This window comes from Brachyistius frenatus, unplaced genomic scaffold, assembly GCF_029030835.1.
Source record: "Brachyistius frenatus isolate BFR_SWC_R1_liver_20210118 unplaced genomic scaffold, ASM2903083v1 Contig_130, whole genome shotgun sequence".
Taxonomy (NCBI): domain Eukaryota; kingdom Metazoa; phylum Chordata; class Actinopteri; family Embiotocidae; genus Brachyistius; species Brachyistius frenatus.
In genome coordinates this window covers 683,297-701,057 of record NW_027210729.1, presented here as the reverse complement: position 1 = coordinate 701,057, position 17,761 = coordinate 683,297, and the positions used below count along the sequence as shown (strand labels likewise).

General features: G+C 40.1%; 1 protein-coding gene across 4 annotated transcripts; it reads right to left on the bottom strand.

Moving 5' to 3' along the window:
• On the bottom strand, positions 1–17,662 carry arhgap18 (Rho GTPase activating protein 18). Of its 4 annotated transcripts, none has more exons than XM_069714396.1 (18): positions 17,304–17,662; positions 9,638–9,884; positions 9,025–9,163; positions 8,210–8,292; positions 7,877–8,029; positions 7,214–7,277; positions 6,516–6,634; positions 5,462–5,533; positions 5,230–5,323; positions 4,807–4,898; positions 4,476–4,553; positions 4,164–4,323; positions 3,840–3,922; positions 3,548–3,754; positions 3,189–3,323; positions 2,232–2,356; positions 2,034–2,089; positions 1–1,839 (listed from the first exon to the last, which is right to left on the bottom strand). In XM_069714396.1, the coding sequence occupies exons 1-18, from the start codon at positions 17,441–17,443 to the stop codon at positions 1,748–1,750; spliced, it is 2,139 nt and encodes a 712-aa protein (XP_069570497.1). In that variant the 5' UTR covers positions 17,444–17,662; the 3' UTR covers positions 1–1,747. The 4 variants fall into 4 exon arrangements, with proteins under 4 accessions (XP_069570497.1, XP_069570498.1, XP_069570499.1 ...); XM_069714397.1 differs by having other exon boundaries at positions 2,232–2,353; positions 17,304–17,661; XM_069714398.1 differs by having other exon boundaries at positions 9,638–9,737; positions 17,304–17,661.
• Positions 17,663–17,761: the final 99 nt, after the last annotated feature.

The following is a 17,761-nucleotide window of genomic DNA, read 5'->3' as shown; positions in this document are numbered from 1 at the left end:
GCAATTTAGTACTCTTTATTTGAGGTCTTAATAAATCAGGCCCCCAGTGTTTGTCACAACAATATGTAAAAATGAGCCAAATTAATAGCACAATGATTTTTCCAGTATGCATGCACCGTGTTGGGTCATTTGCATACATAAGCAGATGTCGTAATTAATAACTGCATGTTTATTTACAAGCCGTTTTAGTGGTCGTTACAGAGGCATTTAGACAAATACATCATCATTTGGAAAAAAAAACCATTCACAGTAAACAACATAATAAAAGACAAGGAGTGTTCCAAAGCTTTTTTCAAACTGTGACAAATTATTTGTTTTTAACGGTCCAAAGCTTTATCAGAAGAGAAGCATTAGTGAGTTTGACTTTGCTGTTCAGATGTGATCCTCCACAGACTGTTGAAACTGTGAGAAACCATAGAGATTCAGATTAGGCTTTTGTTGAAAGCTAAAAGAAGCTCAAATACCGCAAGTGCCAAAAAGATCAAATGGAAATTTTCCATTCCTGGCAAAAATAGTGCTAAATATATTATGATGTCCAGATTATGAAATTTACACAGCCAAAAAGCAAAACAACAAATCCCAAAAATATTCAAGTCCAGATACTTGTGGAAGCCATTGTGTGCAAATGTATCATTTCATAAGGCCATTTATACAGTCAGCAGTTTATTTGTTTAATATGTGCACTTCAGATTCCAACATATCTTTATAACAATCAAGTCTTCGATACAAAACTATACGTGATGTGAGCTTTGCACACATACTCCAATATGTATACAAATATATAAATGTGTTTGTTCACATTTGCACGCTGGTGTTGAGCAGTTTTAATGTACAGTTTAAAAAGTTCTAATGCACAGAACATTAATGTAAATTATGTTTTTTGAAAACAGGGAAGGTATTCAGTAATGTCCAAGTCATCATCTCGTGTGCCAGCTGGTCAGTGACAGTGGAGAGATTTTGATCAGTTGTTGTTGCCTTATGGCATGCTCAACATTTTGTTTTACTTCATTACCTGTCCTCATTTAGCTTTGGACCCCCTGGTCCTCCTGGTGAAGCCCTGTGATATACTGACAGTCAATAATGTGGCCACATATTTACCTTTTAGGGCTTATAATAAAAATTTAAATTGATACAAGATTCTCAAAATTAGCCAACAGAAATTGGGCCTTAAACGATCTACATGATGGATTTAAAGATCGTTATACCTCATTGCACCAAACTGTGTCATTCATTTTATTACTGCAGACTCAGTAAAGTGATTAGATGCAATAAATCACAGTACACAAAACTGGGAGAATTTTTCCACCAGTGCACAGACATGACAAGGTCTCCAAACAAGTGGTTTTCTTTCAGCCGGAAAACTGTAGTGTACTTCAGACTCATGGTTCTGTTGGCCACAATTCTATTAGGCAGCACAAGACAGGGTGGAAAAAGTGGAAGAGGTTCGTAATCCCATCTCGTTTTTGCACATTTCCTGTCATTTTCCTATTTTCCCGTCTAGGAATTCTGACAATGAAATAAACTAGAAAAGAAATGTATTCCCACATATTTCACCAACTTCTTAACCTGCCAGTGTACGATTTGCATTTCTCGGTAGATGTAAGGGCCAACTAAAAGTATGTATGCGACACACGAACGGTCCAAATGCATCCAGAACCAGCAGAAACCACAGAGAACCGTCTCCTTCTAGTAGGACACAGTGGCGAACATCCGGAGCATTCAGCAGGGCATGATGGTAGAAATGAGTTTATCTCTGCACAGGTTTGATGACCCACTCGGCTGTAGGGTTCAGCTGGAAGAGGTCTTTCATATACGTTTCTCCATCCAGGCATCTTTCCTCTTGGAAAGGACGAGGACAAGAAGGAGTGAAGACAAAGACAGACGTTTAACAGATGAACATCATGGGTGTACTTAATATAACTGTGATTAATTTCTGGTGGATCTTTGATCCTAGTGGAGCACTAGCAGGATTACTAGCAGAGAATAAAATGTAAAAACATAATTTATGATTTTGTAGTGGGAGCAGGACTTACTGATGTTTCCACCAATTTCATAGAGACACAGCTCTTCTTTTTTCACTGCCACTGAGCTAGTAGGACGAAGAGAAAAAGAGAGGGGGGGGAAGACAGCAAGAGGAAGAGATAAAGAGATCAAAGGACAAGTTTTACAGAGCCAAGAGAAGTACAACATGCCTGCATGTCTACTTGAAGTGCTGCTAGTATACACATTACCTGTCTTGGCTGAGGAAGCGAGTTAATACATCAGCGGCTAGCAACGTTTCGGTGAGCTGAACTGCCATGGAGATTTTACTGAACTGCGGCGCTTGGACTCGTATAAATCCCTGCGAATTCTCCTGCTTGTAAACATTCAAAAACAGAGCCAGAGGAGAGAAACACAGTCAATCACACGGCCATAAACACTTCAGAAGACGGAGGCCATCACCCAAAACACTCATCAACACACACTCACATAAGACTCAGGGAAACTAAAGAATGTGGACTTGAATAAATGACTGCTCCTCTGTATAATAAACTCAAGTCACTGTCTGGACTCACAGCACCGGGGTCAAGTGTTACTGCAGTTACTCATTCACCAAGAATTTGTCCGCAGGAACAGATCCATTTTAACAGGCTGCTATACTCCTCTGGGTTTTTCCGTATAAAAAATAAATATATATATATATATATATATTAGCTTGTAAACATAACTTCTATGTGATCAACCAGTCAAGCATCAACCAATCCGGAGAGCAGGTTGACCGCTAATCAGATGTCCATTTTGAGTGACAAAAGAAGATTATGTGCGCTGGAAAATAATTTAAATTGTGTGAAAACCTTTGTTTTCAATGTTTATAAATACTGCATGCAAATCACTTCAGCACCACTAGATGTCACCATTCCTCTGAAGACGGAATATACAATCTGTATGATGTGGCCATTGTGGACAGATCAGTTGGCATCTAATGTGACCATCAGGTTTATACTGTAACACTCTATTTATGTACAATCTAATGCTGCCATACATGTTCACTGATTAAAAGATGTGGGGAACTCTTTTCTCTGCTTTACTAGTTGTTTACTGCTCATATGAAAGTGAAAGCATACAGTCCACTGCTTTGAAACAAATTGTACAGTATGTCAGCTAAAAGATGAAATTCCCATCAAAAACAAGAAAATTAAAGCTCGTACCTCAGGGACAGCTTTATCAGATACTTTGTCAGTGGTAATCTTCTTCAGCAGCTTCCGCACAGCTCTCTCTTTATTTAGTTTCCGCTGACTTTCCATGTTGTGTTGTCTGACCTGGGTCACAATGAACTTGGGGATCTGGATACAGAGACAACAGAGAGATGTGATACCATTAGGGCTGTACACACTGTACCATCCTCCATGCTGCCTGGATAAATCAATGAGTGTTTGGTAGATGTCTAGCCAGGATACGCTGAGAAAAGCGTTCTCTGCCTATTATACTCATACAAGTGTTGACTTTGACTCAAATGCACAGTTAATTTATAAAAGTGTTAAAACTAAAGTGTTTCTTTGCATCTTACTGTCCAGAGAAGATTCTGGTATCTGATCAGCAGCCGGACAATGTTGGCCGTGCTGGTTGCCATGGAGAACTCCTGTTGCTCTGTAACCTTGGACCGAAAGCCTTTGAACATGAAGATATTGGGTGCCATGACAACAGAAACATTGTTCAGTGTCATTTTATTGTTGGCCTGGTGATCGATCACACGCTGGAAAAACTCCATCAGTGCCTGGCAAAATGGAAATTTGATTTATCATTTTAGTTTTAATGAAATAAAGGGTCACGCCTTTCAAAAGGACTGCATGTGCATCTACCTTCAAAGTATCCCGATTGGCCTTGGGTAACAAAAGGACCAGCAGGTTCAAAGCCTGAAGCTGTTGCTTCTTCGTGGGGAGCTCTGTCAACACACACACACACACACACACACACACACACACACACACACACACACACACACACACACACACACACACACACACACACACACACGCACACACGCACACGCACACACACACACACACACACACACACACACACACACATGAATGTGTGAGTGTGTCAGTTCATTGTCTGACATATCGTGTCTGTAAAGCTCTTGTGATTAAACACAATGCTTCATGGACAGATTGTATACATACTGTCAACAGCGATAAATGCGTTGAAGTACTCCACAGTCAGCAGTGGATGGGGTAGCTCCCTGATGAACAGCTTCAAAAGGCTAGCAGCATCGTGCTGTTTCAAATGTTCCCACGAAAACATCCCATCATAGAAAGAGGACTCGAGCTCCTGGCACAGTGACTGGATTTCGGAACATACACAGATAGACATAGATAAGCCACAACTTTATCAGCTTCAGCAAAATGGTAGGTTGCCAGCTAGCAATTGTGTTTTGATCGACCTCATAATTTGATCATTTTACAGTGTGTCTATGGGGTTGCAGTCAAACCCACCTTGACTCTAGTGGCTGCTCCAGGGATCCGTAGCAGCCCCTCGGTGTCTAATCCCTCCTGCTCAATATGACTAATAAGCTAATGGTAAGAGAGAAAGATTAAGGTTAGGTAAAATACCACAAGAACAATTATGTTGGACTTACTGGTAACAAGTTTCAGTCCCCATGTGATACTGTGCAGTGTAAATTATCAATATGAGAAATAGAGCGAGATGCACTGATATACTGCTGCTGTTGGATTGGTTACTATTACAAGACTTCCCCCTCATCATTGCTGTGACTTTGAATGGCCCAGATCTCAAACTGACAATGTGACTGGCTGGCGTGCTCACCCTCTGCAGTATGAATGGCACCTTGGTCCCAGGGGCCCGCCTCTGGTCCTGATCCAATAAAGTGGGGATGGGAACCCCAAACAGACCACTTTCTGCACACACAAACACAAATACTGAGTAATGCTGAGATTTCTTATCAACTATGCAGACAATGTTATATATACAAAATTAATTTGTACTAATTTCAGGTTTTTTTTAACTGAATTCTGTTTGTCTGTGTCAGCATTTGCATAGATTTCTATGTGTGTATGTGTGTAAATACTCATACTTTTATACGTCTTTATTTGTGTAACTGAGTGTGTATTTTTGTGTGTGATGAAACTCAGTTTTGTTTACCCTTTGGGCTTTCCAAATCGTGTGTGTGTGTGTGTGTGTGTGTGTGTGTGTGTGTGTGTGTGTGTGTGTGTGTGTGTGTGTGTGTACCTTTAGTCTTAACTTTGACAGCTTTGTGTGCCTTGGTGTCTATCCCGGCAGTGTCAAACAGAGCAGCCATCTCCACAAGCACCAGTCTACGCACCTGACAGAACATTACAAAATTGAAAATATTATACAACAACCATACAGGAGACATCGAAACTAACAGACCTTTTGGTGGTGGGTCAATCATTAAATAAACTGACAGATACAGATCATGCAGCCTGTCCCAGCATATTACCTTTTTCATATCCAGAGGAGACAGATCTCCTATTTTGGTCTGACCTGTTTTATCTGGGAGCAGCTTGAAGTTCTAGAGCAGAAAGATAAAGGGAAAGGGGAACAGAGTGGTCAGTCACTGTGGATGAACTCCTACACCCACCTGTGCACAGTGCAACAGTGAATTAATTGCATTGTGCATGGCATAACTCGAGCCCCTATATAGCTCTTATATGAATGCAGGCAGCAGTGGCATTGAGCTGTTGTACCAGCTTCAACCACCAGATGTCACTGAAGACCAGCACTTAGGCTGCTCCTACGAAAGAGCTGCATTCTGCTCATTTGCAACACTGAATATTGTTTCATTTCCAATGTTTATTCCTAACATTAAACTGTACGTCATTGCTCATGGGTGCAATTACATTTGAGGACAGATTTAAAAAAAAAGAAAAAAAAAAAGTCATGCATCCCAAACAAACCATAACATAAAAACACAACTTGTTGACACAGACTGTACACTTTAAACATTCCTAGTGCATCCTATAGAAATAAAAAAGAAAATCTGACCTCACAATGTCAACAACTTCTGGTTGTAAAACTACAAGACACATGCTATTTCGTTAATAAAACGGTTTCGCAATGCCTGCAATCCAATAATTAAAGTCAAGTCAATTTTTATGTAACATTTAAAATATAACAAGAGCTGCACTACAGCAAACAAATACTACAAATATCTAAGTCCTTAAAGAGAAAATTAGGACAGAAAACATTTTTTTCAAACCTAAAAAACACAATCCTATTCAGGTCTGTCGTTTATCAGTCTTTCTGTTATCTCTGATAATCATGGCAACAATTCATAAAAAAGCAATTCAAAATGGCTTTGACTCTGCTTGCATGAGTATAATAATAATAATAATAATAATAATAATAATAATCAGTGCATCCAGTTTATTCACTGGAGCCGCAACACTTGAACATGACACGTTTAATATAGAACAAATAAGTAAACAGGATGAGGAAGTGAATGTGCATAAAGCCTTTGTATGTATGTTTCAGTGTAGAAGCATGCAACTCACTGGTAGTTTGTCATCGGGTGAGTTAAGGCTGGCAGTGACCTTTAAGCTTTGATGGTTGTCCCTGTAACTGAGTGCCTGCTCTGAAAATGCCACTTCAACGTTCAACTCAGTCTCCATTTCTGTTGAGAAACACCCCCAAAAGCAATAAAAGATGTGACCGCACAAGCAGTGTACAACAAGTTAATGTGTTTATGCCAGCAAAGTGCAAGTCTTTATACAGAGAGACAGACAATAAACATGTTTTACACTTGTTTAAACCCCACAGTGCATTAGTCACTGTAGCAGAGAGGAAGTAAATTGCAGATTTTTTGTGTCTCTTTAAGTACACTGTTAGGTTTTACCAAAAGATTTTACAACATAGAAAAGTTCATAATAAATCAGTAGTTATTAGTTCAGATTACCTGAATTCATTGTTGTAGCATATATTCAATCTTTTTATTTAATTTTATAGTAACGATAAATTGCACTTCCTCTAAATATCTGCAGAAAGGTTATAAAAAGGGCTGCTCTGTTGTATTACTTACTATTTTATGGCATAATATCACATTGTATTGTGTTCATAATCTTCTCTCTTCCATTATTTCCAACTTGTGTGTCTGTGAATTGCCCGGCAGAAGTTTATTTGGGCCTTAGTTAATCTTTCTCTACGTTGACTCATGCTGCATGCGTGTGTGTCTGGATGAGTATGTCGCACATACCGGCTGGAGATGCAACTTTTTCTCCATTCTCACTTCCCTGTTTGAGTTTGTGAGGCTCCGCATCCTGCAACACAGCAACACAGAGACATACAGTAACTGCACAGTACACAGTGTTCAGCAAGCTCAACACAACACAGCAAATTCACAGAACACTGTTACATATTATCTTATCTGTTAATTAGTGGACAAAATGTGTGTCTTAGCAGAAGAAAGGGGAAACTCTTCGTTCAAGTAGTTTGGACTCGCAGTAGTGCAGCAGCAAGTTTAGTAGAAACTGGTTACTGAATATCTCCAGACTGTTGTGGCAGTGAACACAAAGTCGTGACCACGTCCTTTGTGGCGAGTAAAAAAGGAAACTTTGAATTTCTTTATTGTGGTGGGATGTTCAATTCATCAAAAAGTGGAGAGTCAGTGTCCAGATATCCAACATAATGTTCTCAACAATGAGTTGTTACTGAGATTCTGTGACAGACTTCCATGAAAATAATTTTCAAAGGAACTTAATAACCAATAGCTTTAAAGCAACAGTATGACATTTCGGGACATACAATTTTTTTTATTTTTTATAAATTCCAGCCGGTGTCATAGATCACAGCATGAAGTGAAGTAAATGGGATTTTTAACTTGACTAGTTTGTGCTGATGAACATGTGCATCTCCTAACCTTCTCAGGAGGTCTGAATATATCGCGGACATCAGGAAGGTGCTGCCGGTTGCGTCGCCGTAGCAAAGTCTGTTGCAGTGTTGTCACGCGACGTTCTACAGCTGCCGCCTGAGTTCTGGTGAGTGTGGACAGGAACACTGCGCTGTCTTCTTCCTGTCAATCAATCGGTCAGGATCAGACATGAGTCAGTAGGTATAACATGTATCTATCCATTTGTCTAGATCATATTGTTTTCCATTAGATGGGCTTTGACCTGAAAATATCAAACTGATAAACTATGACTCAATTTGGACTCAGATGACACTAATGAAATAAGGGATAAATGATTGACACCTGATCCTGGTCAGTTGCCAATGAATCATCAAACAGCCGTGCTAGCCCCGCCTCTGTAAGCCACGCCTCCTCCTGCTCTCCTTCTGAAAGACACAAAGAGAGAGGCTTTATTGAAAAGGGAAGATGATGGATGATATCACATTTGGTTGCTGATATGATACATCAAGGGTGCCAGTTTGTTGCTCCAAATGGGTGAAAGAGGTGATCAACATATGAAAAGGAAAAGCAAGAGATCTAAAACACTTGAACAGTCCTATACGTGCAGGAAAGGGAAAGGAGTAACCACAGACAGTACTGTACACATATCTCATACAGGAAGAGTGTGTTTATTCAAGACAACAATAGCCTTCACAAACAGGCTGAAGACAACAGCTGTCACAGCAGTCACTTCAGATCAACGTGTGACATTAAACTTCTACAAAGAGAAGCACATCGTCTGCAAAAAGACATAAAATGACAATAAACATTTGTGTTGTTTTTGTGCTTGAAAGAGTCTGAGAGTTGTGGATCTCTCCTGCAAAATGTTACTGAAAGAAATAGAAAATGACACAGGATGCAGCTTTCAGTCTGCATGTCTTTCTTCTATGTGGGAGGAGTGGTGGGTGGGGACTTTCATATTACATTGCTCAGAATCCGTCCCTATCTGGAACCACACACATGCACAGACTAGCTAATGATCAAACTCTGACGCTTCATGTTCAACTCTCCAAGTACAGTTCTCTCAATCAAGAACAAAAAGGGCTGACCACATACATGATCAGATCTACGGTGAGTAAAGAGTGAGGTTTATGTCCTGCAGATACGGTGTATCCTACCTTCAGGAATTTTCTGCTGCTCCTCCTCTTGAACTTCTGCTTCTCCGCCACCTTCTCCCCTCCCTGCTCCTCCCCCTGAGCGGGTGATGTTCTCCACCTCCTTCCAGTAGTCATCCATCTCCAGCTCATCCAGAGAGTCCTGCAAGATGTGCAGATGCACAAAGACGAGGCAGTTTCAAGTTGTACTCATTCTTGTTCCAGTCCAAAACAACTGTTAATGTTAAAAAAAAAAAGTGTTCTGGATATAATGCAAAGAGATAACAAATAGCTGCACAAGACTCGCAACCAGTCTGAACAAGTCGCAAAGGTGGCTGCAAAGATGCTCTCAGATAACATACAGACACACACATCCACATATTTTTCATAAACCACCTAAACTTTTAAAAGACCTGAGTTTGCTTTACTTTCACTCTGCTTCATCCTTGAGACTCAAAACACATCATCCCAAAGAGACATTAAATACTTCCAATACATGAGGGACAACAATTGTTACTTTAGATTTTATACAACAGCAGCATGTTGGAATAAATGACTTTTTACACAGGTTAAATGTGAAGATAATCTGCTCACAAGTGAGGTACGATTGATTTCCATCACATCACTCACAACCTACCTGAGAGTTGCAGCGCTTGCATGCAGGTCGTGGCCTGGACCTGGAATTGGGGCTGTGCCGGGGACTGGAGCCTGTCTTGGGGCTGGAGGAGGGCTGGGACCTGGGGAAAGAGGCGGAGCTTGGATTGGGAAGTGATGGCGGGTCAGTGCTGCTGGTTTTTGTAGTACAGGTGGTAGTGGAAGGTCCATGTCTGTCTCCATGTTGTGTGTTTTGGTTCTGTTGCAGAGTGTAATGGCCTGTTCTGCGGCTACAAAGGAGACATGCACAGACAGAAGGAGGAATGTCAGACATGTAAAAAGATTAAAAAAAAATCTGGTGTTCCGCTGGTTGTTAGGCATAATCCATGCTCAGCATTATGATAGATGTCTCATATCAGCACTTGTATCATACATATTTTCCTGGATTATAAATGCTGGATTGGCTCAGAGCTGATTGTTGTTCTCTGTGAGGAGGTGTGTATGCAGCGATGTTTCCTTTGCCTTTAATGGTATGACAAGTGAGAGACATGTTTTGGCACACGTCTGCGAGTGAGTCAGAAGGACAGAAATCGGCCAAACGCTCTAACTAAAGACGAGCCAGTAGCATGTTGAATTCCCAACCAGTCAACTAATAAGGTTGGGGACATATGGGGGAGTGAGGCTAGCAGCTCTCGCACACCTTGAACTTGACTTTGCTAGATAAACACAATTTACGCAGTTCAGCATGTTGTTTATAAGTGTTTATAAGTTTAGCCGAGACAGTTTGAACTGCTAATTATAGCAAGGAATGACTTCATAGAGCCAGCATAACACTCTAAGTAATAATTATCTAACTATATGACCGTATGAGTCAGTAAACAATTTAGGGAAATTATGATGTCATGTGCAGTCATGGTTTATTGCTAAAGCAGAGAGGACACATGCAGACGGATCAGAGTTAAACTGATATCTAAAAGGCATGAGACAACATGGTGTAGAATCAAACCTAAGAACTGAGTGAGTGGAAATCATCACCCACTGACGTCAGGTAGTATTTTTATATTACCTGACACCTGACAATGACAGTGACACCAGTCAATGACACTAGTCAGTGAAGCTGAACATTCTTGTCATTCATCCATCTATTTGCAAATCTCACATTTGTGATCTCACATGCAAACACACTGCTAGAAAAAAAAAAAAAATACAGAGCTGCATGCTAGTCAGTGTTAAAAAGGCCTGAGAGAAAGAGTAGCTACTGGCTGATTCAAGTCACCACAAGTCGTCCGGTAAGAGAACCAACATTATGTCCACTTTGTTCAAAAATGTATACTTTTATGTTGGACACCACTGGTCCTGCCCCTATTAAACTTTGAAGACAGCACATTCGACTCCGTCTGGCATTTAGAAACAGCATAAATACTGATCTGACGGGTGCTCAAGAATTCATTCAAATACAGTCTCGCTTTATAATGATAGCACAAGCAAAAGCCAAAATTTCAACAACAATGATCTAATGATCTAAGAAAGAGGAGATGAAACACTAACAGAAATTGTCAATAAAAATAAAAAACAATATATTTTATTTACTTAATACTCAGCTATCAAATCAGCTAACTCTTGAATAATAAACGACAAAAATATTGAAACTAGACAGTGAGACAAATGGAGTAAATGAAATAAATTAGCCTGTGAGACTAACAGGGAAGTCAGTCATGTTCTGTGTTAATTAATTTGGAATTATCAGCTGTGCATTACTGAGGCGTCACACCGAGCTAAAGCCACATACCACAGCAGACTTCCTGCCACACGCACACACTGACAACATTAAAACACCAGTAAATCTAGTCACACACACACACACACACACACACACACACACACACACACACACACACACACACACACACACACACACACACACACACACACACACACACACACACACACACACACACACTTTGATGCATCAGATATTTAACCAGCAGCTGACCTCCTCCTCTTCTTCCTCCTTCATCCTCTTTCATTTCACAGTTTCCTCCTCCTCATCCTCCTCCTGTCTTCACTTCCTCTCTCCCCCTACTCCTCCTTTTTTCCTGCTTTTTTTTTTCTCTTCATGGTAGTATCTCTTTTCCTCTCCTTCTTCCTTCCTCCCGGTGGGAAGTGTGATACACTGACTCCTCTCTGTCTTTATAATTACAAACATATTCCCTGACACATCTTCCTTTGCCTTGAAATGCTGAATTTATTGAAATTAAACTGAAATGTTTTCACTTGTGAGGAATGGCAAGAATGACTCTGTTTTCTAAATTTACTTGAGGAGATTTGTTTACCTTAGAAGCAGATGTAAACCTGGCAGACACATATGCATGAACTCAGTGGGTGAGTTAATCATTTACATTCATACAGAGCTTCAGGAAGAAAAACAGTTTGACCAAACCATAAATCGGAGGTTAGCAAACACACTCAAACATATTAATACTCATATCAGTTTACCAGGGTTGGTAGTTCAGATTACTGAAGAAATAAGCAGCATGTGTTTTTCATTAACACTACACTGGATTTACAAAAAACAGTAAATGGATTATGAAGTTGAAGTGTTACAGGGTAAATCCTAGATCAGAGGATCTCAAATTATTTTTTATGAAAAGCCAATAATTTATCTGGATGGAGGGCTGCCAGACAAAAATAAATGTTGATATGTGAAATTACATCTCATTAAATTATAATATATTTCACACAAAATTTACATTCTGAATCCAAAATAAAAACTTCAGAATAATTAAAACACTCTTTAATATGCTTAATAGTTTAAAAAAAAATTTATTTTTTTATTTTGCAGAAATGACAATAAAAACAAAGCATCCATGTGCTTCTTTTTGGGAAAATAAGCACAAGCTTGTAAAATGCAGTGGCCTGCCAAAACAAAGAAAGAGCTCTCTCCGAGAGGATTTGGTGTTCCCCTGACTTTTCATATAATGACATCATTGGGGAAAAGCTGAATTTTTTTTATCCATTACTGTGGTTTCAGACAATTTCCTGCAAAACTAACCAACATTAACTCTACTTTGTGTTTAGTACAATTTAGGAAATATTGCTAAGATGGCAAGCATGGTAAGCATTATGCTGCTTAACCTCAGCAGGTTAGCATTGCCACTGTGGGCATGCCACCATGTTTTTATTAAGTCTCACAGAGCAGCTAACATGCCTGCAGATTCTTGCTCAGATTTGTGGATGTATTTACATTCAGAACTGCATTTTAGTGCCAGTTAGTCCAAATCTGTCTGATACCCAATACAAATCAAGGCTGACGAGAAACAGATGTGATGGGATCCGACACTCCTGCCTTGTTTTCCATTTACCTATAATCCGGTGGTGCAAGAAAATACATTTACAGCCTTGTTAAAAAAATAATCTTTGTAGCTTCAATAAGTCTTGACAACTGTGAATGAGTCAAACCAAACGTGCAGACGTTCCTCCTGTGTATTTCTGAGTGGAGCTTTCCCAGTTTAAAAAATATGAAAGTCAAGGCCACAATACACAAACCACTTGTTCTAAGCTTTTCATAAAATGTCACTTTGCTATCTTTCTCACACACACACACACACACACACACACACACACACACACACACACACACACACACACACACACACACACACACACACACACACACACACACACACACACACACACACACACACACACACACACACACACACACAGAGAGGCTGAGAGCTGACATAGAGAGAGAGGTCAGGTGCCCTTGTGAGTAAAACAAACACATTCTCTGTATGTACATACATTCAAACAAGAAAAACAGGGCTGCAGCTGTGTGTGAGATTATTCAACTCTGTACCTTTTAGGTGCAAACAGGAACCCAGCAAAGAGCAAGTTTAGCAGCGATGATCATAATATGAGTCAAGATCTGAGGAAGTGCACTTGGTCAACTATTTGAGCCTACAAGACCTCTGTGTGTGTGTGTGTGTGTGTGTGTGTGTGTGTGTGTGTGTGTGTGTGTGTGTGTGTGTGTGTGTGTGTGTGTGTGTGTGTGTGTGTGTGTGTGTGTGTGTGTGTGTAAATGTCTTTATAAAAACCGTATTTATTTATGATGACACAGATGTGAGGACATTTAGGCTGGTCCTCACATCTTTTAAGTGCAATTTGAGGGTTAAGACTTGGTTTTAGAGCTGAGATTAGGTTTGGAGTTCGGCACTTAGTTGTGATATTAAGGTTAGGGTAAGGGAATGGGGACTGCATTTTGACTGTTCTCACAAAGATAGAAACACATGTTTAAAAATACACATTTTTACAGAACAAAACTTAAGTTGATAGTGTGCAATGTAGATTTCCAATTTATGTTATTTTATACTTCTATGTCACCACTGGTGACTTGGAAGATTGAGATTTTACATTCAAAACATAAAATTAATTATAGAATATACTGTATTGACATGTTAACCATCAAACAGTATATTTTACCATGGCCAGCTTCAACATTAAATGCTGCTAATGTTAAAGCATTGATCAAATTCCAGTATTATAATATAGGCCTACAGAACATAATAATTCAACATGTTTTCTTAAAATGTATTGCTCTGATACTCTTTCTACTTCAGATAAATCTTAACTATAGGACTTGTTTTTACATGATGGTGTTTATACTTTTTTGGTAACTATGTTTATTTGGTTTGTTGCTTAGAGTGAGAACAGAAAATTGATAACAGACCATGTCTGAGCATGTCAAAAAGTTTAAAGTGCACACATGTTACGTACAAAAAAAAACTAGTGTGAAAACTACAAGTTGTGGTTTTAGTTTTACAGTGTATACAGTATTTGTATTGTGCTTCATATTTACTGTAAACAGAAATTATATCAATTTATCAATAACTCTCAGCAATAAAATTAATTACTGTATCTCCCAAAATGTACAACAATGATCTTTTAAAGGACCTAAGTAGTTTTTCTAGCACTGACGATGATGTGGTGGACAATAAGATTATTATTTTTTGTTTGGCAATTTCAACAAAAAAGTGAAGAATTGACAGCTGAGGAAATCTGCAGCCAACATAAGAAAAGGGAAGAGGACGAGAAGTGTGTGCATGTATGTGGTATTCCCATTCAATTAACAGATGCCAGCTGCTCTGTGTGAAGACAGAGGCCGCATCTGTTCCCCTTCTCACACAGTTACTGGTCTCAGCACTGGTTGAATAAATCATCTGCCTTTAGCTCTGATAAATATAACACCCATCACTGTCTGTTACAATCGTCCTGTCTTTCTTGGGCAGGGCATCTACCTCTCTTTCCACTTGTTTCTCTGGTTTATATTTAACTTTTTTTCCCTCAGCTCATTTACAGCATTCTGTTGTGAGTCCTGTTCATTCTTACAGGCTCCAAATCTAATCTAAGATAGTGAGTACTATAGAGGACAGCTAAGTGACTGTACTTCCTGTCTGTTCTGCTGGAGTTCACTTTTTTATGTCCTGTAACCTTTTATTTCTTCCACTTCCTGTGCAGCCTTGTATCTCTGCTGTACGAGTTAGTCTTGTCTGTTACACCACACTGTATTTATTTGAACCACGTGTCTACTGGCCACTAAGTCACTCAACATATATACATTGGGAAACACTGCAGGACAGTGAAAAACACACCAAATACAGACATCAAGACTCCCAGCAGACACGTAACCTAAGGCTCCTTAGGTCGGATGTCCTCTGCTGGTGCAGGGCCAGCAGCACTGTGCTGTCTGTTTGTCTGTCCGAGTCTCTCTCTCTCTGCCTCTCATTTCCTGCCTTGGGGAAACAATGACCACAAAACTAAGCCTACACAAGTCAACCAAGACAGGACACGCTCACTCTGCTGTGGGAGGTGAGACAAAGGCAGGCTGTAATGTGATGCTGTTTTTATTTTTTCTAGCTGGCTGGACAGGCCATCTGGAACACACACACTCACATACAGTGGGACAGGTGTGTCCACCTGAATGCCAGCTGGACTGCATTGTTTACTTTTACCACACCACCGGTTGTTGACAGCATTTTTTTGCCGATGTAAACACGAGGCCTCACAGCCAGCTCGGCCCGGCCGGATAAATAAGCGCGCTCTGTTATAAATAAAAGAGTGCAACTGTACAGCTGTTTCCATACGAGACGGCTTCCCATTCATCGTTGCCCCTGTGACCGCAGCACCTCTTCAATTATTGCTCAGGTCGTTTCCTCGCTGGAAGAAGCCGACAACAAGGATGCCATGCCATGAAAACAATAAGTCATAAAAATAAAAGCAGTGACGGCAACCCTGCATTCTTTCACTTTGGCTATAAAGACGCAAAAAGAGACAAATTTAAAAGGGGAAAAAAACCCTGAAAAATGAATGGCAGGTCTTTACTAATGCAGGTCACAGGGGTTCACTGAGTAGGAAAGTCTGAAGATCTCAAGCTAACTTTGGGATGCTTTGGACCAACATGTCAACACTCAATCATCATCAACAACACAATAATAATTACCCACTGCTAAACGCTGAGCTGATGCATGAAACTGTAACAGCTGATAAGATACCAGATGTTCCTGCTGGTGACACCTCTGAATGGTTTTAAAGTAAAACCAAAAGCTTGAGACTGTAACAACGCCTCCGGCTGTACAGTTAGTTGTACATCTCTGGTCTTTTTTGTGTTTGTTCACACTCTTCTGCTCTTATTTGTCCATGACTTTTTGTTCTGATTATGATGTTTCTAGTTGTCTGTCAAGTGTATTGGGACCATATTACATGTTGATACTACACTCAACATAAAACAGATTGAATTGTCTATGATCCTCTGGCCAATTTACATGTTTAATATTTCAGTTAATAGAGTTTACTTGATTTAAAAAAATCCTGGCATCTCATTCTCCCATAAATTCAAAGGTGCAACCGGAATCCTTGACTTTATCAATTAATCAGCCAATTATTGTATTACTGTTAAGCATTTTGTCTATGAAATATCAGAAAAGAGTAAAAATAAGATATAATTTCTAACAGCCCAAAGTAATGTCTTCAAGTTGGTTCACCACAGTCCAAAACCACACAGATAATCATTTTACAGACATGCAAATCTAAGAAAAAAAATATATATATTGCACTGACTACTTTACATATCTGCCAAATCTGAGCAATATTCATTATAATACAAATTATTGGGAAAAGATGAACCTTGGACCTAGGTGGGAATTAGATATCTCCACTGCAAAATCTGGGCTAGAGTAACAAGGCCAAGGTGAACCTGTTGATTAGAAAGGTGGTGAAGGAAAAACATAACCCGAGGCCAAAGGTAAGAGTTAGCACCTATTGAAATAATAAAAAAAGAAAAAAAAAAAAGAGAAGAGAAGAAAGCTGCCTGTCTGCCTGCCTGGGGTGCAGCTCAGCAGATTACTGCTGGGTTCAACTTCTCCAGCAGGATGCAGAAAACACAAAAGAGGTGGCTTTATTCAGCTATTCTGCAAAGTCAACACATTCTCCACAGCTCCAGTTCAAAAAGGAGGAAAACGGTTTTATCACTGTGACCTTTGCTCTGACACACACACACACACACACACACACACACACACACACACACACACACACACACACACACACACATATATATATATATACATACACACACACACACACACACACACACACACACATACAGTATATATATACATATACACACACACACACACACACACACGTCCCACCTTACTACGGCGGACTCGTGGTCCGGGACTGGCGGACAGCTCGACGCGCACAGTCCCGTTTGCGGCAACAGTTCCGTGTTGCTGTGGTAACCCGTTAAAACCACTCCCCGGGACTGGTGCTGCTGCTGCTGCCAACTCATGTTTCTCCTCCTTTTCTTCTTTCTTCAGTTTTACCCACAGCTGTCATCCGATCACTGATCGATAGGTAATCTATCGGTCTACCTGCCTGTGTATCTATCCGCGCGTGCTCTCCGGCGCTGAGCTCTCGTGCTGCCGACTCATTCTGACATCAGACTCCCCCAGCGTCCTTCCCTCCGTGTCCCTCTTGTTCTCGTCTCTCTGCAACTTGCCTGCGTGTTTTTCTAAGAGGCAGAGCGGGACATGGGCTGGACCTCACGCTACTCAGGGATTGGCCCAAACTGCAGGTCAAAGTTTCACAGGGGACAGCGCCCCCAGCT

Excerpts from the sequence above, each read along its gene's own strand:
- arhgap18 (XM_069714396.1), bottom strand. The coding sequence starts at position 17,443 with ATGAGTTGGCAGCAGCAGCAGCACCAGTCCCGGGGAGTGGTTTTAACG. Across the intron at positions 8,293-9,024 it reads GCAGCAGAAAATTCCTGAAG|AAGGAGAGCAGGAGGAGGCG; the intron begins GTAGGATACACC and ends TGTGTCTTTCAG. Across the intron at positions 5,324-5,461 it reads CTCCTCTGGATATGAAAAAG|GTGCGTAGACTGGTGCTTGT; the intron begins GTAATATGCTGG and ends ATGTTCTGTCAG.